We start from the raw sequence: 24090 nt of genomic DNA, 5'->3' as shown, positions 1-24090 counted from the left end.
AACGCCGTATTAACATAAATATTCACATGTTGTAAAGGCTATACTAGGAGTTGTTTGACAAAGGAAGTAGACAAATTTACTTCTTTTTCCTTAGCAAAAATAATCAGGGAATCTTCAATATTTGCTTTATGTAAGGAGATATACGATCAAGTTATACAAATGATCACACATAACAGTCAGATAACTTTTACGCGGTCTATTTGTTTATCCTAATGTACAAAAATGAAATAAATTCTTCTCTAAACCATACCGTGAAACAGAAAAGTCGATGAGCAGGTCTTGTGAGGAACTATAGAGCAATGTTCAACTTTCAGTAGTTTTTTTTTACAGAAAATGAGTAAAGTAAAATAATGGAAGTTTTAATCACGAATTATAGTTATGTTCCTATGTTTAGGTTTCCTGGTCAGGTAAGTTGATTCCATCTGTTAATCTATTTATATTGCGTATATAGAATTTAGTAAAAGGTCTCGTCCGTCCAAGTTAACATAAAATTTTTGCGCAATTGTTTCCATTAATTAGTTTAGAATTTATGAAACGACCACCCGAACATGATAAACACTGTGTTAATTTCATTATATTATTCCAATGTATGCATACAAACCGACATCTCTGATAAAATAAGTTGACTTCCGAACAGACAAGGTCAATTGCGGCCATTGCCTGGCCAGAGAGCTTGTCTGTTAGCTATCAATACCTTTATGGACAATGTCTGTATCGTAAATAATGTAATTAGAACTCTCATAGTTCACCAATTTGATTTGTTTAGACAAAAACCTTGAGAAATGATTATTGTGGTAGCTAAGTCTACACTTTAAGAGTGACGATGTACTGTAGCTGTTTCGAGGAACAAATGGTATGAAATAAATAACAGACATATTCGGTATACTGCACACGTGTTTCAAGGAGTAACCTCTCGTCAGCACCATCAGTACAAAACACATAGGAAGATTTTTTTGTTTTTTAAATTGTATACAAGAAGTACTAATAACTAAAAAAACGGGTCTACTATGTGCTACACAAAGCATGAAGCCTCAGTATTTAGGGTTTTGTTTTGTTTTGTTTTGTTTGTTTGTTTGTTTGTTTTTTGTTTTTGTTTTTGTTTTTTGTTTGTTTGTTTTTGTTTTTGTTTTTTTTTATTCTGCTTATTTCATTACAGCTGGTCCGATGAATTATGGCAAGTAGCTTACGTATAATGGAAAAGGGGACACAAAAGACAGTAGAGTCAACGACCCCGTCAATCTAATTGACATAAAACAAAATGCCGTTCACGGAGATACTACTTAACAGTTAAAATGTGCAAACCTTTTAATAGCTGCAAACACCTGGATATCGTCTTAGAACCTGTAATTTGAAAAGATCGGAGAAAAATTATTCTTTCTTTAAATACCGTAAAATTAATAACAAATAATGCAGATAAGGGTCGGCAACCTTTACTTGTACATCTTGTTCTGTTGAAAGGGACCAATTTTAGTAGTTGGTACTCGTATTTCGCCGTCTTAGAAAATTAGTAACCAATATTTTAGTGTGTTAAATTCTTCTGTATTGTTGATTTATAGTCTACAAAAAGGTGACTTTCTCCCCATGCATGACGCAATTATTGAATAAGATATGATAAAGCGTGCCTTGTGTAATTGCAGCCATAATTTTCTTGGTGGTCGTAAGAACTTATAATAACAGTATCTACGACACAATTAGTCCTTGCTATAACTAGCGTATCTATCAATTGTGTCTCGATCTCAAGTCAATATTCCTGCCACTAACTAAACTAACTGAAATAATATGAAGAAACAGAATAGCTTGCCAATAGAAAATTCTTGGCCAGTTAAGTTGCGGTTCCAGCGATTCCAATCACCGGAACCCTTCTCCATTTTGTTTGAAAACTATGTTTATTTTATGCAAAATGTAGGCAAAATTGAGAAAATAATAGAATGAAACCCCCTTTCCTTGAACCTCTTTCTAAACCTTGGATTTGTTCTTGCAGTTGGCTAATATCTACAATTTTTGTTGCTTCCGAAATTTTTATTCATTAGCTTTTTTTCAAATTTTAATCAAAGAGGCCTTTAAAAGCAGCCGTTTGATTTGTTTTAGCAGGTAGGAGGCAGGGCCATTGTTTGTGACAAAGTTGACTGGACAATTTGATTGTGGAAAAAAATGACCTGTGTCAATAAGATAATTTAAGGTGTTGGTGAAAGGTTTGGCACGTGGTATAATCATGGTTATTACCGCCATAATTATCAAATTCAGAGAAAGAGTCTCGCTATAAGATTAAAGAGTTTCGCTGAGTGCGACATGCTGAACTCTCTTCACTATGGTTAGTGTGGACACACTTAAGCATAGGAACTTGCAGATCATAGTGGCCACATCAACTGGTTTGGACACATAAGAGCACAAATTCGAAATTCAATTAAACAGGGAAAGTGTTGTTTTAAGAATGATAATCAAATATTTTGCCCGTGTTCCCTGTAACTAAACACATAAATGTAAATCGGATAGAAAAACGCAAGCAGGCATTTTTTTATAAAGAATCCAATAAATAAATTCAAGAAATTTCCAAATCGGACCAAAACTTTTTTTTTTTTAATCATTTAGGGAGCGTGACCCTCTTAAGACCCTTAATAGCTCGAACACGGTAAGATATATCTGAAATCTTATTGAAAAACGCAGAGATTTTCAGAAGAATTTTAAAAAAATCCAAATCGGACCAAAACATTTGAAAAGATTCGTACCTCTCTAACTCCAAAATAATTAAAGATAAGTCTACCCTATACAAAACTTATAAAACAGAATTTCAAAAGGAACACATTGACATCTGAATTGTCAAAATCGGATGATAGCACAGTATTCTATCAATTCAAATGATTATACCCGTTTCCCCGTTTAAGACGCCTGTTTTCAATGGGACAGGGTGAAAACCTCCAAACCCTATAGAGCCCTCTACCATGTCTCTAGGAGCACGTGTTAAAATTTCAAAAAGATCAAATAAGTTGTACTCAAGTTATTTTAAATAAGCTAAAGTTAACGGACGTCGACATGAAGATAACATAATACGACGGAAAACCTTTCTTGCGGTCGTATTAACAATAGTTAATAGGTTTTATTTTGCTATACTATATCATCTTTTACTCTTGAAATATTGTTCTATAATAAACAAAACAGGGCTACAAAAATAATTCAAAGAAATAAAATTTTGTGTTTTTAAGGTATTCGTAGCTTTTAAAATGCTTGAACAACATCTTCATCTGTGGTGGATTCAACGAGTTTTGGGTGTTGGAATCTACCCTCTCCGCCTTATGCTAGAAAGCGTTCATATTATGCAAAATGTTGCAGTAATCCGACCCTCCCCCCTACACAATTATTGGAAGAATATTAAATCCGCTCTTGTTCAATGTCTTCATCAGAAATACTAAAGTAAGGCTTTACACAATTAGCCACTGCTAAACACCAGAAAGTGCTCCTCCGTAAACTAATGAAGTAAATGTTGGTTAATGGTCATTTATCATCTTCGTCTGAAAAGCTTCGGTCAATCTCTCTGTTCTAGATTCCAGACAAATTGGATACAAAAAGAGATTGGGAGATGTAAAGTGCATCTATTTATAGCAAACCATTTGATTTTTTAAACTATTGTTCAGGAATGTGACGTGACAAATTACGTTTATTATAAGTATCCTATCTCTGCTCTCCCAAGACAGGTATCCTATCCCCGCTTTGCCAGGACAAGTATCGTATCCCGGCTCTGTCAAGACAAGTATCCTATCCCGCTCTCCCAAGACAAGTATCCTATCCCCGCTCTCCCAAGACAAGTATGGTATCCCGCTCTCCCAGGACAGGTATCCTATCCCGCTCTCCAAGGACAAGTATCCTATCGCCGCTCTCCCAAGACAAGTATCCTATCCCCGCTCTTCCAGGACAAGTATCCTATCCCCGCTCTCCAAGGACAAGTATCCTATCCATCCTCTCCCAGGACAGGTATCCTATCCCGCTCTCCCAGGACAAGTATCCTATCCCCCTCTCCAAGGACAAATATCCTATCCATCCTCTCCCAGGACAAGTATCCTATCCCGCTCTCCAAGGACAAGTATCCTATCCCCGCTCTCCCAAGACAAGTATCCTATCCCGCTCTCCAAGGACAAGTATCCTATCCATCCTCTCCCAGGACATACAAAATGCACAGAATACACATTTTTTTCTTTTATAAAATACTATTAAAACATATAATTACAAAAGAATTTCATTTACATGATTTTCATAAATTAAATTGTTAGTCCTTAACATATGTAAAACATATGTTGTCGTTTCTGGTGTACATGTAATACGCATTTTGAAGCTTGATTACGAACATGTGTTAGTACTGTGTAGCATTCTGAGCTTCTTTGAAATTTCTTGTTAATAGCGGCAAATGCGGAGATAATTTTGGGTGTTTGGAAAAAGGCAATTGCCTAATTTGAAAAATAATTAAAGCTAAAAGGAAATATAACGGTAATATGTTCTTTGTATTTTTAAATAGAATGAACAAAACCCCGAAATAATTCTATCAGAAATAATTTAAGCCATTACAGGAACGCATTTCTTTGACATCTTTTCAATACTATTGATGTTATTCGTCAATGAAAATTATCTCCTTGTAAAGATTAGAGGTTTTCTATGGCATCAGACTAGTATTAGGTTAACAGAAATAGATGACATTGTATTTTGAGGAATTCATTTTGAATTGTATGTAATTGACAAAAAATATATGACCGTGTCCATATGATATAAAATACCCGTTTGTTGATAAGCTAACCATTAAGAACTTGTTTAAAAGCAAATTTCACTTAAGGAGGTAGACCTAGGGTAAGGGACACAACTCTTAAAAATCATTCAAACGTTTGTATTCAGCATTTTACATCAATCCTATGTAAGCATCTAATTAACTTGGATTCATTTTATGCTTCTTCAAACAAAAGCTTGAGAGGCTTTGGTGAAATTGAATATAATACAAACATATCACTGATTTCATGAGTTATGTCCCTTACCCTAGGTTTACCTCCTTAATCAACAAGATCAAGAAAGTAGATATACACCACGAAAACAAATTTTAAGAAAACATATAACTAAGTTTTTTGTGAATTTGTAAGAAAAAAATAAAGTGCATATATATTTTTTTTAAATAGTGTCAGATAACAGGAAATATATGGACAGGGAGCTTTAAGACTTTACTTTTTGGGTATGTAACATATTACCATTTTTTCTCCACTTTCCCCAACTTCCTATATTACTTTCATTGGTTATCACTTCAATAAGAGACAAACTGCATGCGTTAATACACTATTGAAAAAGTTGTCAAAAGGGAATGGTTAATAAATTGCCATATAGTAGAACATGATAAAAAGAAAACTGAAATAAAAAGTGCTGACTTCGATAATATGTAAACCGAAGCCAATGATATCAACCTGAGTTTGGTTTTGAAACCAGAGTGTAAACATATTGCCACACTGGACCTAACCATATGTAATATTCTGTCTGAATTAACACGTTTTGTTCACGATCACCGAATCCGCCATTATAAATCGTTTGTTTTAACGACTGGTTTTACGGTGAATCGATGCACGACATGAATAATACAAGTTATCTGAGGTTTCTGTGTCTGAGATACCTGTTCCCGCATGCAATTTACTCCACTGATAGCCGATTGATGCAATATATATTGCCATTTTAATAGAAGTTGCGTCAAATTCTCGTTACGGTTTTCGTAATAAGGGCGGAAATACAAACAGACTAGCGATAAAACTGGCGAACTCGTCAGCTACGTACATAGTAATCATCGCAATGATTCGAAGCACAATGTAAAACAGAAAGGACTTCCAACCAAGGTATCAAATACACACAGGAAAAATTGAACATATGTTTGTTGTGTGTTTTATAGATTTAGGACGACCGTACAAACATATGAAAAAATATGTTTTCAATTAAAATAATAGATATATGATACTCTCTCATTAAAATATTGATAGGTAAAGAAATGTTTCCCAGATGATTTTGATCATTAAATGCATATGTTTTCATTTGAATTGGGGCAAAGTATGCAGTTGGGTAAAAACAGATATATTCTCATTCTCATACCGGTCCGAAATATATGTTTCCATATGTTTTGAAACATGTGAAAAAATATGTTGCAGTTATTCTTGTGAAGAGTAACATATAAATAACTCAAAATATGAAATATAACAAGAAATGGTATACTGGTATTCTGAACTTACATATAATTTACCCATGTACGTATTGTTTACTGGATATTTGTTAGTAGTGTTCATATATTTTCCATTGCACGAAACAAGTGCACTCTACTGGATCTGAGAGCCGGATCTTGTATTAAAAAAACCGAAAAATGAACATTTCTCTTTCGCTTCTTTAGCTGTGTCAGTTTTGTATTTTGTGATGAAAAATAATAAAATATAACCGTCAAAATCACTGTTAGAAAGGAAATTTTTAATCACTACGAACGGTCTTCAAGAAGGTCAGCTCGGAAATATATTAATCAGGTAAGTTAAAACCAAAGGCCTGTATATATTTGTCAATACTGAAGTTGGACAGATCAATACAAGGCCATGCTAAGGCCCCTAGGTAAGTATATACCGGAAGGCCTTCAGATAGGTAATATGGAAAACCTTTGGGTAGCCGAGAAACATGCATACATTTATTTACCTTTTTTTCAATCAGTAATGATGTAAACCGTTTCTATATGCCATGTACTATCTTTTTGTATCCAATTTGTCTGGAATCTAGAACAGAGAGAGAGATTGACCGAAGCTTTTCAGACGAAGATGATAAATGACCATTAACCAACATTTACTTCATTAGTTTACGGAGGAGCACTTTCTGGTGTTTAGCAGTGGCTAATTGTGTAAAGCCTTACTTTAGTATTTCTGATGAAGACATTGAACAAGAGTTTTTTTTTCTTTTGTGTGTGTGTGTGTGTGTGACGTTTTGTTTCCCTTATCTATTTCATTTGGTTCGCTACAATGTCGATGTAGATCATTTCTGTTTCATGTGTTTACGCTTAGGCCCTGTTTTTGATTTTTTACATATTTGAATCATCCCACTGCTTCTTGCCGATATATTCTATGCCATGACCATTACGGTTTTGTATGCAAGACGTCATAACCAGAGGAACTACGAAACTTTTTTTCTTTTTATTTTACTGACAATAACACCTGTAAAAAAACTGTTGTCCAGAATATTTAGTTGTATCGGACGCCACGGGTGCAATCCTAACTTTGTTATAGGAATATACTTACAACATAGCAGACTTGACAACTGTATCGATTTTATCAGTGTTTGGATGCCCTAGGGTATCTCAGATGGTTTTTATTTTCTTAACCGAATGTGACTGTAGTAATTTTTATATTTGTATTTTTTTCTACCTATTGTGCATTGACATTAGCTAAGGCAGTTCATGAAGTAACCCAGACTTCGTGCTAATAGACCCACCATAGTGCCAATGTACGCCATGCACGATTGGAAATAAAAGATACACATTGGGAATCATTCGTTGTTTGGAGTCTGGCGGAGATTCAATGCACAACTATTATATGTGTAAGGAATATAGAAACTAAGTAGTAATGATAATAAAACATTTGAAAGGCAATTCTAAAAAAATTCCCTAGAGCAAAACCATTCCCTAAGCAACAAAGGCAAAAATAACAGGCAACATATTACAACATGAACGATACATGAAAAATACTTTAATAAATACGTTATGATAACCCGAACTCCATTTAGATTGAGAAATAAGCATGTTTTATGCTGTCACAATACTCTGTCTTATAAGCTTGATGTTGGTTGCATTTTGAACCGGTGTTATCTCTTTACTTATAAGCTAAAAAGTACAGTTTGTCGATATAAAGTTATTATCAGTGCATCCCATTAAATTCCTTATCGCAATCTACATGCAGCAATTGTATTCCAAATATCAATAACGGAATTCCATAATACTAGAGTTTCTGTGATATGACGTCAATCTTCCTAACATTACATAATTCTTCATGCTACTTCAAATAAAGATACAAACTTTAATTCTGATGAATGCAAGCTGTTGTATTTCATGCAATTCAATAAATACAAATGTTAGCAAAATGGGAAATTCTTAAAATTCAACCTCAAACTGATCTGACCTCTTTAATAACCCTTATTTAATTATTGTGTCAGTTTCAACTTAAGTGCATAAGAGTTTAGTTCCCTACTTTGTTGGATCTAGTATATTTTGGATGGTCTGTTTTTGTTTATTGAGATCAATCGGCCTGACATGTATGCTAGTTATAATCATTATCAAAATAATTCCATTTGCACCATAGAATCATGAAGTATATAATATGTGAGATGGGAACAATAGTTCTTTGTTTGCTTAGTGTGTGTGGACTTTCAGTGTGTATTTTTATAAGTAGCTATCTTTGTTAAAACCATGCTAGAAAGAATTAATAGAAATTGGACCGGATAACTGCCATCAAAAAAAAATCTACAGAAATCGAAACACATTAAAGATTTCATATAATCTTTCTACTAATAGCGAGAAAAATAATTTTCCGGTTTTTTTTAGTATAATTTGTAGAGTTGATGTGATTTTTTGGTGATGTCACGTCTTAGAAGTATGTGACTTTTTGGTGATGTCACGTTTTAGAAGTAGAACAAATCGGACGGTTTCAGATGGCTATTTTTGAGTTATTTGGCATATAAACAACGATTTGGTTGTAAAATTGTTAATAGTTGAATCATTTAAAATAACACCTTCCTGCCTTTTGGTGGTTACTCACTATGGACCAGAGCCAATATTCACCTATCAGTGAATGTAATATTATAATGTTGACATTTATGCACTGTTTTCTGGTATCTAAGATGATGTGCTGTTCAGTATGGGATTGCGTTCCGTCGCCGTTCTTTCAGTCGTTAACCTTTAATGCCGTTTATAATGTCTTTTCCTACAATTATATGATTTCCTGATATCAAATGTTACTTGTAACCAATATAACCTGGAGATCAGCTGAGATGTCATCGTAGCCCAACAAAACTTCGTGAAAATCGAAAGGAGAATACAAGACTTTATCTAACGTTTAAATAAAACCTGACACCTGGTACTACACCAAAAATACTTCAGGTTTGACATCCTAGTTTAATGGATATCTGTATAAGTACATGCATGCTACAAGGAACAATTTTATCTACCTTTTTTTACTGTCTGATGGCAGAGATCTTGAATTGTGTTATTCTAATTTACAAGACTTGGCATGATAGAAAGAAATTATGCTTTTCTGCTTAGTTGTCAAAATTCAGCCATTCATGTACAATAAATATGAAGTTGATGAATATTTGAATGGCAGGGAGTATTTTTGTCTAGAATAGATTACATAATTCCCAGGGTAATGATTAACTTAATATTTGATAAGTAAGTTTGCCTCCTTGTTTGGATACAGTTCAGAAAATTCCATTGCTATCATCAGACATTTAGGTTTGCAGTCAGTTGAAGAAAAATGATATTTTTTATTAATAGATATAAGACTTATTTAGTGGAAATTATATGACAGAAGTTAGGTGTTAATATTATTAACTGTCCTGGATAATGCACGCAACTTTTTGGAGGGTATCATATAATACATAGCCACTTTGTGTGACGGGGTATAAAATATGTTTCAGAAATGTCTGACAATAGGGTTAATATTTGTGCCATACAATATATGACTAAACACTTGATCGGTATTAAAACACTCTACACGTTGACGTACTACCAAACAGAGTTGGAAAACGCTCTCGCACCCACGTGGGGTGTGGGAGTAGGCCAGAGCGTCAACACAGCAGCCCAGTCGCTAGTAGGGCATACTCTCACCGAGTTTTTCGGTCAGGTATCCCGAAGGTTAGGCTCCGCCGCCAACACCACTTGGTTCTACTAACCACTAACTTCGACCGTGAGAGGCCTGTAATGGTATTCAAGGTTGTTATAAAAAAAAACTAATTATCATCGGCATTAAAAGAGAAATGGTGTTAACAACAAGACATGCTAGGAGCACATCGGCAAGCGGAGGACATGACTCCGCGCTTCCATTGCTCATTTGATTTAAATTTTAATTGATTTCTACATGTTGTTAGATGTTCAGTTTTCTGTTTCTGAAGTCGGTAATTGATGCACTTTGTAAATTTAATTTTGAATGGGTTTGGATGTGTGATAGTCGTCTGCCATAGTACAGGTATTCAGCAGGTTGTGGTCAGGACAACCACTTTTTATAGTACAGTGCATGCACAAGACATTGCCATATAAAAAGAGAACGTACTGTATTCGTATGTTTGGCTTCTAAGCGTGGTTACATTGTTAACATTTCTTTGGAGTATTTTTTTCAGCAAGCAAAAGAGCATGGGTGAAATGTACCATTGACAATCGTATTTATTTAGCGACTTTAAAAGGACCGAAAAATTTTGTTTGTTTACCCTCGCTCCTTACATAGTGAAATGTACACCCTCATGCCAGACATAGTATGAAGTCACGAAGACATTTTTGTAGAATTTTCTGAATGAATCAGTTCAGCATCAAACAAGAAGCTACAGTAAACACATTATAAAATTAGTTGTAGTTGTTAGTCACCATACAGGTGGACTAAGTACGTGATGATTTATGGTTTGGTATGGGAGGCTGTCGTCGTTTATGTACTGAGGGGAAGGGGTTGAATTTTCGTTGTGAATGACGAAAATATATCTATTAATATCTGACGTAGAGAAATGTTGATTACATGAATGGCGTATGAATTTGTCGTTTCTATAATACTATATAAACACTGAACGATTTGGTTTGGAAGTATGAATAAGGAAATCAAATGAAAACAGACGTCGCCAACAATATTAATAAAGACTCTACAATGTACGTTTGATGTATATTATTATTATTATTATAAGTCTACATTGTAATTAAGCTCTTCTAAGTTAATTGAATTTACCTAAACCAAACCCTGACCTCACACGAAACATCATGATAGCATATTCATGTCAAGTTCTTCCTTGCATTTTAATTAAATTTCATGAACGACATTCTAGTGGCTGATCCGGAAATTTTCAAGGGGTGGTGAGAGTTTCTAGGATACAGAAATTTGTGATAATGGTGATATTTTTTTAATTTTTTTTTTTGCCCTAATTCAGTACAAAAAGACCTTTTTTTAAACAAAAAGGGAGGTTCTAAACTTGGGCCCCCCTACCTGGTCCAACACTCTGATCTCCATTTGAAAGTACTGGTTGATTATCGACATAATGATATTCATAGGACGCTATATTATTTGTAGTTTTCTTCTTGTCTTAACTTAAATTTATTACATTTGATATGTGAGGGTCATTTCAGGATATACTTTGTGTTAATCATCAAAACTCTTCACAAAATACCCTGCACGATCAGAAGAACATGAATAACCTGCAGGCTGAGAGAAGCTGAAAAAACAACATTAATCTTTACAAATGGGACGTATCTAACCTTGACTAATACTTATTTTGAAATATATATTTTGGGCTGATGCTTATTTTGGATCTTTTGGTTTTTCTCCGAGTTTTGTTTTTAATACATCCTGTTCCATGCGTATCAATTATGAATAAGTAAATTTACAAGGATTTAACAATAAAAGAGTGCTATAAAATGTTCTTTAAATTTACGTGATGGACTGTACCCTAAAGAGTTCGCGTGATGTTGTATAATGTTTTGTTTGTTTGTTGGTCTATGTTAAAAATATCAATTCAAGATTGTTAAGAGAATACAATAGCATTAAAACACATGATTTTCAGCTCTTTATACTTCTACTCAGTTAAAATTCCCGACTTAAAAGACGGTATGACCAGATCCAAATATTTAATTCTTGGTAGAGATTCCTTGTACCTTGTAAAAACAGTTCCACTTCATCATCATCATCATCATCATTATACCGAAGTCAGATGTTTTCAAAATGCTCGAAATTTTTATCGACAACAAATTTTTGCCCAGTATAGCTAGATCCTTTAATCTATATAGATGATGTATTATCGTTAAAAAATCCTAGTTTCGGGGATTTGATACATCGCATCTACCCAAAGGACACTCAAGACAGCCTCATATCTTTGTTGCGTGTGTCGGTTTTCCATGTCTGCTCTCCCCCTTGATGCATTATTTTGATTTCCGCTAGAATCTTGGTTCCCTTGATTGCCTTTTTATATCTTTTAATGATTTTTTCGAGTTTTTTCAACCTGTTTTCTATGCAAAATTTTATACATTTCGACTAACCCTGAATTATGATGATAAACAATTTCACATGCTAAAGCTTGAACGACACTTACATCAGTTGGACGATATAAAAGTTTTATTTTTTTAAGCGCGTCATGTCAAAAGTACATGTCCACGACACCATAAAATAAACATAATTGGTCAGTTCACACAATACACAACAAGACAATACACATCGACACGTTCAATATACATCTTAGATCATCACATCAGATAGCATATCTTCAAGGTGTTTAAGGCATTTATCATCATTTAGATGTAAGACAAAAGAGAAATTCAAAGATCCACGTGTCCTCCGGCACTCATAACATACAACATCAGTAACTCCCTGCTCATGACCTCATCAAGAGTTGACAGCAGCCTCCGGACTTCGTTAGAACAGCAAGATTAAATCGTAAATACTGAAACACCTTAAGTTGTATGAAGTTATCTCGATTGCACCATAGGGCAATTTATGTCTGGAAATTTCTACATATGCCGCTAAGTTTTGTCTATCGACTTTCAAATTCAAAGGTGACCTTTGGTCTTCGTTTCTTAAGAAATGTTTTGTGTGTGAGAGAAAACACTAGTTTGTAGATTATCAGATCATTAATTGTATATTTTTTGTAACTGAGTAAGTTGTAAACTTTAATGAAATATGTTGTTACTAAAAAAAACATTTGCTTGTAGGACATAGATAAAAATCAGTTGTATCAAAGATATGCAATTTTATTTATTCGTTTAGGCAAGTAATAGAAGAAAAAAGATTGGATATGGTGAAACGCAACAAATGCACCAGCGTATGACATAAATACAAAATAGTAAATACTGAAGGGTCTTTTATACAAGCGTAAAAGCTCTGAGAGGCTAGGATGGCACAGTTCTTGCTTGATTAAAAGGAAGAACTAGTACTGCTGCTCGCTTTTTCGCTTTTGGTGGATATCAGCAATATCAACAGCATAGCAGTACGTGTACTGCAATTAATAATTCCAAGATCACAAATGTTAGCTTATTTTTTAAAGGAAAAAAGCAAAAAGAGATATCTAATCGAACTAATTCGTTGAAATACAAATAATATTCCAAAATATAAGTTGACAAGCCATATACGTGAACTGGTACATTATTACGTTTTATTTACTAGAATTGTGGCCATGAAATCCTTTAATTTATGCAAGGACAAAAGGGTTTTGTTTATGCATGTGAGCAAATAAAAAATATTCCAATTATGGAAGCAAAATGTAGGGAAAGATATAAATCGTGTTTTTACAATGCGAAATGTTTTAAATATATGACCTGTTTGGCATAAAAACTGTCACGAATAGCAAAACACTAGCAAAGCTAGTAAAACTAGCAAAACCTTGTAGAGAGATAATTGCAATGCCACTAGAAAGATTTATCTAGTAGGGTTTCCATTGCCCGACGATATTCTACAAAGGTCATGTGCGCAAAGCATAAGTTTCGTATCTTAGTTAAGATCCATGAGCCCAAAATAACTCGAGACATCAAGTTGGAAGGCGTGTCGAGGAATTAGTAATCAGAACATGTACGTTCAGATAGTATGCAGGTTTTGTTATAAACAGACCCCTCCCTATAACTCATGTGTAAAAATCGCCATTAAACAATGAGACTTAAAGTGTTGATTCGAATTATTTCTCATTTATCACCTCCCCTATCTCGTCCCCGGGCGGAGTCTGTCAGTTGTCATTGAATCAAGCTTGCCCTTGAGCCTAATACTTACATGGACCGTTCACCTCCAAAATAGGTATCTTTTTATGTGTGAAAAACTTCAAAGGATTAAAAAGATACAGATAAAGAGATCAAAACTCCACCAAATGAGATTTTATAGGCGAGCTAAATTTGTGCATGTCATTTGAAAAGCCATGTTACAACTCTCTTTATCTGCTTTAGTATGTGCAAAACCTGTTATAACATATGATTTTATTTTGATATACTTGTGTTCAGAACATCATGCTTGCCAGTGTCTCCGGTATTGGAATTTTTTTCCAACTATTATTATTTGATTTCATCATTAAATTTAAAGAACATTATCTAGTTTTTCGTAAAGTTTTTACGTGAAGTTAGCTGGGAATAGCCCACAGATATACTATGAATTTGTCTACGTTTTTATGTGAAACATGTATGAGTATTATATTGTACATCATTTATAACAGCAGGCTGAGGGCAATATTAAGATGATATGACCATAACATTTTACTATTATTATTGATGAAAACATGCAACTATGCGTATGTCCATGATATAATGTGTCTATTTTCATGTTGGATATAATACTGGTAACCGCTTTGTATGAACCATCTCGCCTACATGAACCACCTCGCTTGCATGAACCACCTCGCTTGCATGTCAGTAAAAAAAACTACATTAAAGAAATATTTCAAAACATTATACACTACGGGTTAATGTACAGTATACCCTTACAATAGTGATCATTTTCCGGAATGATTTTGTTTTCTTATTTCGACGATCTTTCCTATCACATAATTTAAAATATAGCAAAGAAACCAGACTAATAAAATACACACTAAATGGACCCATGGTTGGTTATTGAAATGCCAGATGTGAATTGCTTGAATCTTAGATTTAGGATTGTACCTTGCATGGTAAGACAGCTCATGTTTAACGCATATTTGTAACCTAGATATATGTTGTCCATTCAAAGAATGAAATAAAGATTATGTTAACATATACTTAGGATAATTTGTATGGAATTGAACGCAAAAACGTGATATTAAAAATGAAAATAAATTAACTAACAGATACGTGCTAAAACAGGTTTTCTCGACCTTAGTTTGTCGGGCAGTGTTCTATGTATATCATAATATATATTGATAAGTGGTCTGACTATAGGGAATCCCGTAAATATAATATTGACTTCGAATAAGAGAAAATGTTCGGTTATGTTAGGCATGTCTTTGGTCTTTATTCTCCCCTGACTACCCTCTATATTTTTGTTTGCTTAGTTTTTTACTGAGTAGTGAAATAAACACGGGAACTTAGCTCCAGTTTCTGACACAAAAAAATATATTTTGTGTGGTTAGACGTATGTTGCAATTTCAATAAAATATGAAATGTAACTACACGAATGTGTTTCAGTTCATGGTCATAGAATCCCGAACATCTCTGGAAGTTCTGGGAGAACAAAAATCACCAAAGAACTCCTGCGAATGATTTTTGTCTTCTCAGATAGATAATATATGACGCTCATATATTACCAAAATGTCATCACGATTCGCGTTCTTAAGACAGTGAAGTTCGTTTGACTTGATGACCCGAAGTCATAATCCAATGAAGATCCTATCCACATTTTTTATCTGTAGTTGCTTATGTAAATTTATGATGGATAAGTCGCTATTTGAAATAACAATGAATGAAAATGACAGTCCTATTAATTCTAATATCTCCAGGCTGCAAAATGGATCATCTACTTTGACTGCTTGTTTAATATCATATAATAATGCTATTTTATTTTATTATTATTTTTTTTTGTCATTGTAATTGATATATAAATATCGTGTTCTAAAACCGTTTCATGTATATGTAATTTGTGCTGAAATGAAGCAAAGATGGTTTTTACTAATGGAAGCTAAATTCTATGCGTATCCGTAGAGGTGTCTAGCTATTTGTGAAATATATAACAATAACATCTCTGAGTCACTACATATCCAGCGGTTTTCTTTTTGAAAATAGTTTATATCGTGCAAAATTTTAACAAAAATAGTAAATAACAGTCTACCCTTCCCCTTTCAAAATGCATGTATCTGGATCTGCTCTACTCCAGCAATGCTAGAGGTTGTCTGGCAAGCTCAGGACTACTAATCCTGATAAAACCCATAGTCTTGTTTAAAGCGCTTCAACTGTATATATATGCACTACCCATAAAAAATCTTAAAACAGTTACTAAATTATTGAGATCTGGAAAACAGAGGTACAAACTGAATTTTGACACAACTTGACTCGACTCTTACATAGGCATTGCCTGACTTTGATATGGACATGTACATAATATCATTTTACAACAAACATTTTGTTTAGATTGGTTCTGTGAAAACAATTATTGTCTTCCTTTAGAAATGTTAACCTGGTTTACCTGATTCCATGATGTATGAAATTTGAACTGATTCTATGAGAGAAACTATATTCGACTATTCTGTTTAATCATTTGGTATCAATGTGTAGTGGTTCTTCACTTGGGAAATTCGTTCATGTTGAACATGGTCAATATCAGTGAATGCAAAATTGGTTCAGACTTTACCAAACCGAATCTCATATTTTGAATTTGTATGTCGGTCCCGTACGTGGTATGTCGTTTTCTATGGCAAGCCAAAGTGGACAAAAAGCAATATTTTGTAATATTAGAAAATGAATTTCTAATATTACAAAATAATTTTTTGATTTTAGAAAAGCTTTTTTTAATATTAGAAATTCAATTTGTAATATTAAAAATTCATTTTCTAATATTACAAATTCCTGATTTAGTAATATTATAAAATATCACACATTTTGTAATATTACAAATTGAATTTGTAATATTAGAAAATGAATTTGTTATATTAGAAAATGGAATTTGTAATATTAGAAAATCAGTCACATTTTTTAATATTACAAAATGGTTTTCTGATATTAAAAAATCGTAACTGAATACCACAAATCCATTTTCTAATATTAGAAAATCAATTTCTTATATTAAAAAAAAATCGTTTTTTAATGTTAGATATTCAATTGAATTTTTAATATTAAAAAAGTGTTTTGCGATATTAGAAATCTAATTTGTAATATTAGAAAATGAATTTGTAATATTAAAAAAAATCATTTTTTAATATTAGAAAACACTAATTTTCTAATATTACAAATTCATTTTCTAATATTAAAAATTCATTTTCTAATATTACAAATTCCTGATTTAGTAATATTATAAAATATCATACATTTTGTAATATTACAAATTGAATTTCTAATACTAGAAAATGAATTTTTAATATAAGAAAATCAGTCACATTTTTTAATATTACAAAATGATTTTCTAATATTAAAAAAATCGTCATTGAATACCACAAATCCATTTTCTAATATTCAAGAATAGTTTTTTAAATATTAAAAATTCAATTGAAACTTTAATATTAAAAAATATTTTTTTTAATATTGAAAAAGTGTTTTGTGATATAAGAAATCCAATTTCTAATATTAGAAAATGCACATTTTTGTCCACTTTGGCTTCCCATAGTTTTCACTGCAATATCATCTTGTATTGTAGCGTTTGTCAGCCAAGTCGGATCAGGTATTGGCTGCGAATACGTACAGCTCTGATGCTCTCTCTTCATATCTGGATTTTTGTAATTAAAATGATTAAGTTGATAACTACTGACTATTATTATTCGCGGCTACCTATGTAAGGCAAAAAGGGAAACAATTCTAATTACAACCCCGGAATTATCCGTTTTGTGAAGAAATTAACTAAGTGTTTACACTTCCGCTTACCTTGACAACACACAAAATGGAGTACACTGGCAGTAATTACGATGGAGACTACAAAAATGGGAGGTAAACGCTTAATTTAACGCAAAATACTGCAGGTTATAATATAAGACAATTGCTTGCTTTTAATGGAGTTATTGAACTGGCTAATTAAGTTCAAGTTGCATTGTAAACAAGAGGTAGAAGTTAGAACACGAATTTCAAATGAATTTGTGGAAACGACAGAATAATTTCGTCCACTTAGAACGATATATATGTATTCTACAGAACGACAGAAACTCTAAACGTAACATACTTCCTTCAAAATCAAATATACTGGGTCTTTACCGCCTAGCTGTATCAAAGAGTAATCAAGGGAACCAAGGTTATAGCGGTAATCAAAAGAATGTATTCCAGGGACAAAGACATACACAACAAAGAACATAAAGTAACTAAAATCATACATACAAAGTAACAAAAGTAAATGAGCAACTCTGACTCCACTAAAAACTAGGAGCATGGACCAGGTGCACCGGTAGGGTAAGCGTCCTCTGTAGACAAGTGTAGTAGTAAGGTAGTAAATAGTTTGAATATTTCATCTCCATTCAATTTGACAGCAATTTTCCTAACAGGACCATGAATAATTCAAAAATGGCCAAAAATCATATAACAAGTGGCTCCCAGGGGTCTGAATCGCTCACCTTGTTGAATTTTGCCTTTAAAGGGCAATAAATTTAACAAGAAGTTGTCCAACAATTTTGACTCACAAAGACTTTGGTATGACTTACATGTTCATGTATCATAACTTACATAAGGATCCTTTCAGCTATTGAAAGTTTCATTCTATCTATTATAGTTTTCAAGATGTTGGCAGAAAAATAAAGAAAATGAGTCATTTTTTCCCATTTCAAGGGCAATAACTCTTACAATAAGTCGTCTGACAACTTTTATCTTTGAAGACTTACATAGGAGAGTTCGCCAATCTCATTAGTGATGTCATATTCACTAATCTGCATATCATTAAGTGTCAAATTGGTTGGCAAATAAACAACAAAATAAACAATTGACAATTTCATGATTAGAATCCCAATTTTCAAAACTTTATAGCTTTGTTATTTTATATCCAATTTTGGTTCTGTAAAATGTTTCATTTAGATAAAATAATTCATATTTTGTACGTGAATTTTTTACTCTTTCACTTAAAAAAATGAATTTGAAATAATATTTGTATGAAAAACTCTATTATTATTAAAATTATTTTAAAATATTTATGCTCACACAGTCTAATTACTGAATATTTACTTTAAAATTCCATGGATAAAAAGAGTATTACTGGCAGTGTAGTGAACCAAAAGAATTTTTCAATTACCTTAAAAAATGAAAAAGCTATGATGATGTAAAATTGATGGCCCATGCCACTAAATGGATTTTTTTGCCAACCAATTCAAATCGCAGGTAAGTGATGACATCATGAAGAACTCTCTTATAGTCACAATAATAAAGATCATTTCAGCTATTGAAAGAATTTGGCTAAACCTAACAGTTTTCGAGATAAATGCAAAAAACTACTGTCTGACCCCTGTGTTCTATTATTTTGACGGATTAAAAAAAAAACCACATCAGTTCTATACAGGATTCCCCTAAGAACATTCATAAGTTTGGTTTCAATTGGTCAAGTTGTGTCAGAGGAAGATTAACAAATAGAAAAAAAGTTGAATAAGGGCAGTGACTTCAACATAGCTTAAAGAATTAAAACAAATTTGATCACAGATAGATCTCATCTTGCTGAACACTTTTATACTGTAGATTAAGTGACACCTAACAGTTTTGGAGATATATGTGAAAAACTTCTGTCTGATCCCAATGTTCTATTTTTAGTAATGGCAGTCGTGTTTTTCAATGGATCAAAAATACTTACATTAGTGCTATGCAGGATATCCCAAGGAATATTCGTACCAAAATTGGTTTCAATTGGTTAAGTAGTGTCAGAGGAAAAAATTTTTGAAAAATTTTTAATGACAACAACGATGGACGACAAATGATGGTAATAGCTCACCAGGCCTTTGGCCAGGTGAGCTAAAAATGTCAAGTTTGTCCCTTATTTTCCCGTCTTATATGTGGTTTCAAAATTTACAATACTGAATATGTTCATCATTCCTTATGTCCTTATTCTTGCATTACTGTGATGCAATGTGACTTAAGATAGAATGGGAACTGAATATAATTTAAAAACTATTTATTGGGCATTGACGACAATCATGCTTCATACTTTAGAATTCTTCCTCTTACACCCCAAATAAGAAGTTCAGTCGCCAGCCAAAAATAGTTCAATTCATTATATTAAGTGAATATTCCAATCCATTTAGCCATTAGCCATCACATATCCCCTTCATAAATAAATTTCTATTTCACAAGTCCTTTCTGGATACAGATCTGTAGTTTGCAGTATTTTCCATTTATATTTAAGCCTGGTTTGGAGAAAATCATGCATTCATCTCCCAGTTAAATCAAACAAATTAAGAGTATAAGGTTCTTAAACTAGTGGGTAGTGAAGATCTTGGATATTTTCCATGAGTATGAGAAATGCTGTTTTTTCCCCGAGTGAAGTGTAGGGGAACCAGGGAAAGATGTAGAATTTCTCACATGAGTGGAAGATGTCCAAGATCTTCAGTATTCACAAGTACAAGAACCTATTTCTTTCATTTAAAATTTCTAAAAATATATGAATGAATGGCAGTGAAAAATAGAGCAAATTAATGCACCCATGTGAAAATGTGTGCCATGTCAGTTACAATAAATACCTCAAAATAAAATCCTCAGTAAAATCAATTATTGTTTAATTGCTAAGAATAATGAAATAGAGACACAATGGTGTGGTTCAATAGAAGAAAGTTTTAGATTTTTTTAATGAAATATGTTACTACAATGCACTATTTTTTTACTTCTTTTTTTTTACCTCGCTTTTGATTGGTTGGCTTTGCCAGTGAAGACAGAGTCATGTGCTGCTCTCTTCACAGGGCTGTCTTCACCGGAAATAGATAAAAAAAAAAACCCAAAAGAACAATAAATCTAACATAGACCCAATGTCATTTACAGTTGTATAATTTTTATCTCAAAAGTTCAACAGCCAAATGAAAAACTAAGACTAGTTGCAATCATTGTACAAACACTTGTTTTTTTTTTTAAATTGTCTTTTGATGATTAGATGTATTTTTAGCTACAAATCTATTACATGTATTAGCCACTGGTGATCTCTGTATCTAACTGAAATATTTTCAATAGTTCTTTGTGATTAAAATAAATCACTGAATTCCTTATACATCATTTAGATGAGGTAGGGTTTTGGCCTTTTAAAAAAACAAAATAAAACAATTGGAGTAATAACCAAAAACATTAAGACAACTAAAATACTGGTACTCCTTCCATACATCAACCTGTTCATAAAATACTAACTGTCATCTTATGTACTCGATTACTTTCTAAATTTGTAGCATAGTACTTAAAAGCTATGTGAAAAATGACATGATGAAATAACGATATGATTTCTTTACCCAAACATTATTTAATGTCTCATTTTTCATCTTTTTAGGATGGAAGGGAAAGGGAAGTATGAATTCCCTACAGAAACAAAATATGAAGGTGATATGAAAGATGGAATGTTTCATGGAAAAGGCACATTATTTTTTCCCAATGGAAGCAAATATGATGCAACATGGGAGAATGGTATTGCTATAGAGGTATTTTATTTATTTTATCAAATAAGTAATTCAGTTTATCAACAATAACTATACACATGTTTGGAAACCTACATCTTATCACTGAATTCTAAGTTACAAAGTTTACTTCTTTCAAATCCAGAAAGTACCAAAAAAAAATTCTTAGTATACACAGTGTATCTGTGCAGTCCAATATAGACCATGGTACATATATAATTTGTAGTGTCTTATATGTACTGTTATTAAAAGTGATATCCTTATTGTTCTGAAACATGTTTAGTCGTTCTTCTCTGACCAGACTTGGACACCATCTTATTTTGCTTCACAATGGTCTGTTATTTTTAAAGGAATACGAAATATATAGAATGGTATATTGCAATTAAGATTTCTTTTTCAGGGGAAATATACATTTGCTGATGGTTTGAGATATGAAGAAGAAAATTGGGAGTATTGTGATGGTTATGACAGGAGATTTTACACAGAAATCTGTAATGGTCTAAAACCTGCTGGTAGGTACCATATGTAATCAAGTATAAATCGATCTGCCTGTAAGTCAGAACCTCCTTTTATGTGCAAAATTTCTGGAATCTAGCCTTGACCCACTTATAAGTCAGACTTCATTATTATATACCTGTTTGTTTTGATTTAACTTCAGAAAATGTTGAAATGAATAATTACAAGTCTGAGTTGTTTTGTTTTTATAATGGTAAAAAAAACGCATTCTTAACCAACCAAGAGAGTTGTTTTATTATGGCCATTGTTTGATTCTATATTGCCAGTGATACATCACATCCAACTGTATGGTATACATGTAGGTTACTTAAAAAATCTAATTTTAAACAAAATGAACAGCAATGACTGATTATCCTCATGCAAATAAAGAAATTTCACACAGCTATTGGGGCCAGTTATGTAACTTGCACAGCTAAAAATAGGAATTTTTTAGTCTCTTTAGTTAGAAAATGTCAATTTCTTGGACGGAAGGTAATTATTGGATTAGTCTTGTACAATCCAACAGGTCAGGTATTGAAATTACGTTTTGATTACCAGTAAATCAATTCCTTTCTTCATCACTTTTATGACTAATTACCCTCACATTTTGATCAATTTACTGACCCATTTATTTTGCAGGTCGTTCACAGTTAACTAATAGAGTACCACCAAGAGAGATACCAGAAGGATGCTATGATTGTGGTGATGGATTCTACAATCCAGAAACTCGAGTGGTGGTCGATTACAACCAGAAATTCCTAAGGAATGCTGGTAAGGAGAAATCCTTTGGTGTTAGTGGGGACTAAAATCTATCTAATTTATAATCAGTGATTTGGTTCCAACCTTGTTTTCCAGTTTAACCCTGGTAATAGGATAATGGAACCATGTTTTTGTGGTCTGTTTTTTTTTTATTGGCTGCAAGTTCTTTCAGTCATAAGTTTTATCTTTCAAGTTTGATCATAGCACCGTTCTACCTCTAAGCTAAGTTATTGTGAAAAGTGAATGACCTGTAATTAAGTGACTTAGTCCATTAATTTTCATCAAGTAGAATTGTTGTAGGTTTTTTTAATGACCGTGCACAAAAGTTTGAAATTATCATGATCAAGTTATATTTACAACATATTTACCATATGAAATTTCTCAGCATATTTCTAATGAGATCTTACTTGAATAGAACAAAGAAATAAGTTCAGATGTCGTATTATAGTAAATTTATACTTTTATTAATTACTAGTATAATAAACAGCATAAAAAATCTAGTACCTGCAAACACTTTCTTATACATTCTCATATTATCTTATTCTTTCAGATATTGTTAAAAAAAAGTACCAAAATAAATATTCTTTCGACATATCTACAAATATGAAGCCTAATATATGTATGCATAAGTATGAATAAATTCATTGTATTTTTTCTATTTTAGATGATGATGAAGATGAATGGATAAGAAGAACATGTAGGAAGGGATGGGATGAAATTGTAGGGATCAAAGGTCGAATTCCCCAATCTGCTGCATGATGTAGGAGCTATTGTGTATGGATGCATGTGTTTCCTGTGTAATTGTTTGTGCTTTGTGTGGTATGAAATATTGTATTTGTGTAAAAAATGCATATTTAATGCAGCATATGATGTTTGATAATGAGAGAAGTGGGTCTGAATGGAGATATGATTGTGAGGGTTAATGACATTGGTAGTGTAGAATAAATGGAGTTTGAATGGATTTTCTTTTTTCTCCCATTCTTATTGAGTGTTTATGACCACACCAGACTTTTTAACAGAAGTAATTATATTCTAGCCATTTCATATTTCCTGAGTTTATTCAACTTCTCATCAGAGAAAGTGATTCTGATTCAGCCAAGTTTTGATTTAAAATATTTGTCCACTCTCCATTATAAAATTTGAAGTTTCACTCACTCAAAATAGAGAAATAATTTAAAACTCTTCTACTGGAAGGAGAATATACCTGAACATCATTATAAGTTATATTGTGTCAGTATTTAAGACTTACATTGTATCTTAGTTATATGAACTTATTTCCTGCATTCAAAACAACTGTTAGAGTATACAGAATTCTTGAGTATTTATCACAAAACATGTTTTATAGAAAATATACAAGATTTATTATCATATTTATTGTTTGTTGTGTTTTTAAAGTTCAAAGTTTAAACCTATCTAGTT

The 24090-nt window shown here is 32.6% G+C and overlaps 1 protein-coding gene across 1 annotated transcript; it reads left to right on the top strand.

The window, feature by feature from the left end:
• Nucleotides 1-17696: 17696 nt before the first annotated feature.
• LOC148612968 (MORN repeat-containing protein 5-like) lies at nucleotides 17697-24041 on the top strand. The gene is made up of 5 exons (XM_088594911.1): nucleotides 17697-17791; nucleotides 21294-21441; nucleotides 21818-21929; nucleotides 22552-22683; nucleotides 23336-24041. The coding sequence occupies exons 1-5, from the start codon at nucleotides 17745-17747 to the stop codon at nucleotides 23428-23430; spliced, it is 534 nt and encodes a 177-aa protein (XP_088451037.1). The 5' UTR covers nucleotides 17697-17744; the 3' UTR covers nucleotides 23431-24041.
• Nucleotides 24042-24090: the final 49 nt, after the last annotated feature.

Source organism: Perna viridis, chromosome 7 (assembly GCF_037379345.1).
Source record: "Perna viridis isolate PV_CMFRI_1.1 ecotype Kerala chromosome 7, ASM3737934v1, whole genome shotgun sequence".
NCBI lineage: Eukaryota > Metazoa > Mollusca > Bivalvia > Mytilida > Mytilidae > Perna > Perna viridis.
The sequence above is the reverse complement of the archived record's forward strand: the minus strand, read 5'-3'. Positions and strand labels throughout refer to the sequence as shown.

Excerpts from the sequence above, each read along its gene's own strand:
- LOC148612968 (XM_088594911.1), top strand. The coding sequence starts at position 17,745 with ATGGAGTACACTGGCAGTAATTACGATGGAGACTACAAAAATGGGAG. Across the intron at positions 17,792-21,293 it reads GGAGACTACAAAAATGGGAG|GATGGAAGGGAAAGGGAAGT; the intron begins GTAAACGCTTAA and ends TCATCTTTTTAG. Across the intron at positions 22,684-23,335 it reads GAAATTCCTAAGGAATGCTG|ATGATGATGAAGATGAATGG; the intron begins GTAAGGAGAAAT and ends TTTCTATTTTAG.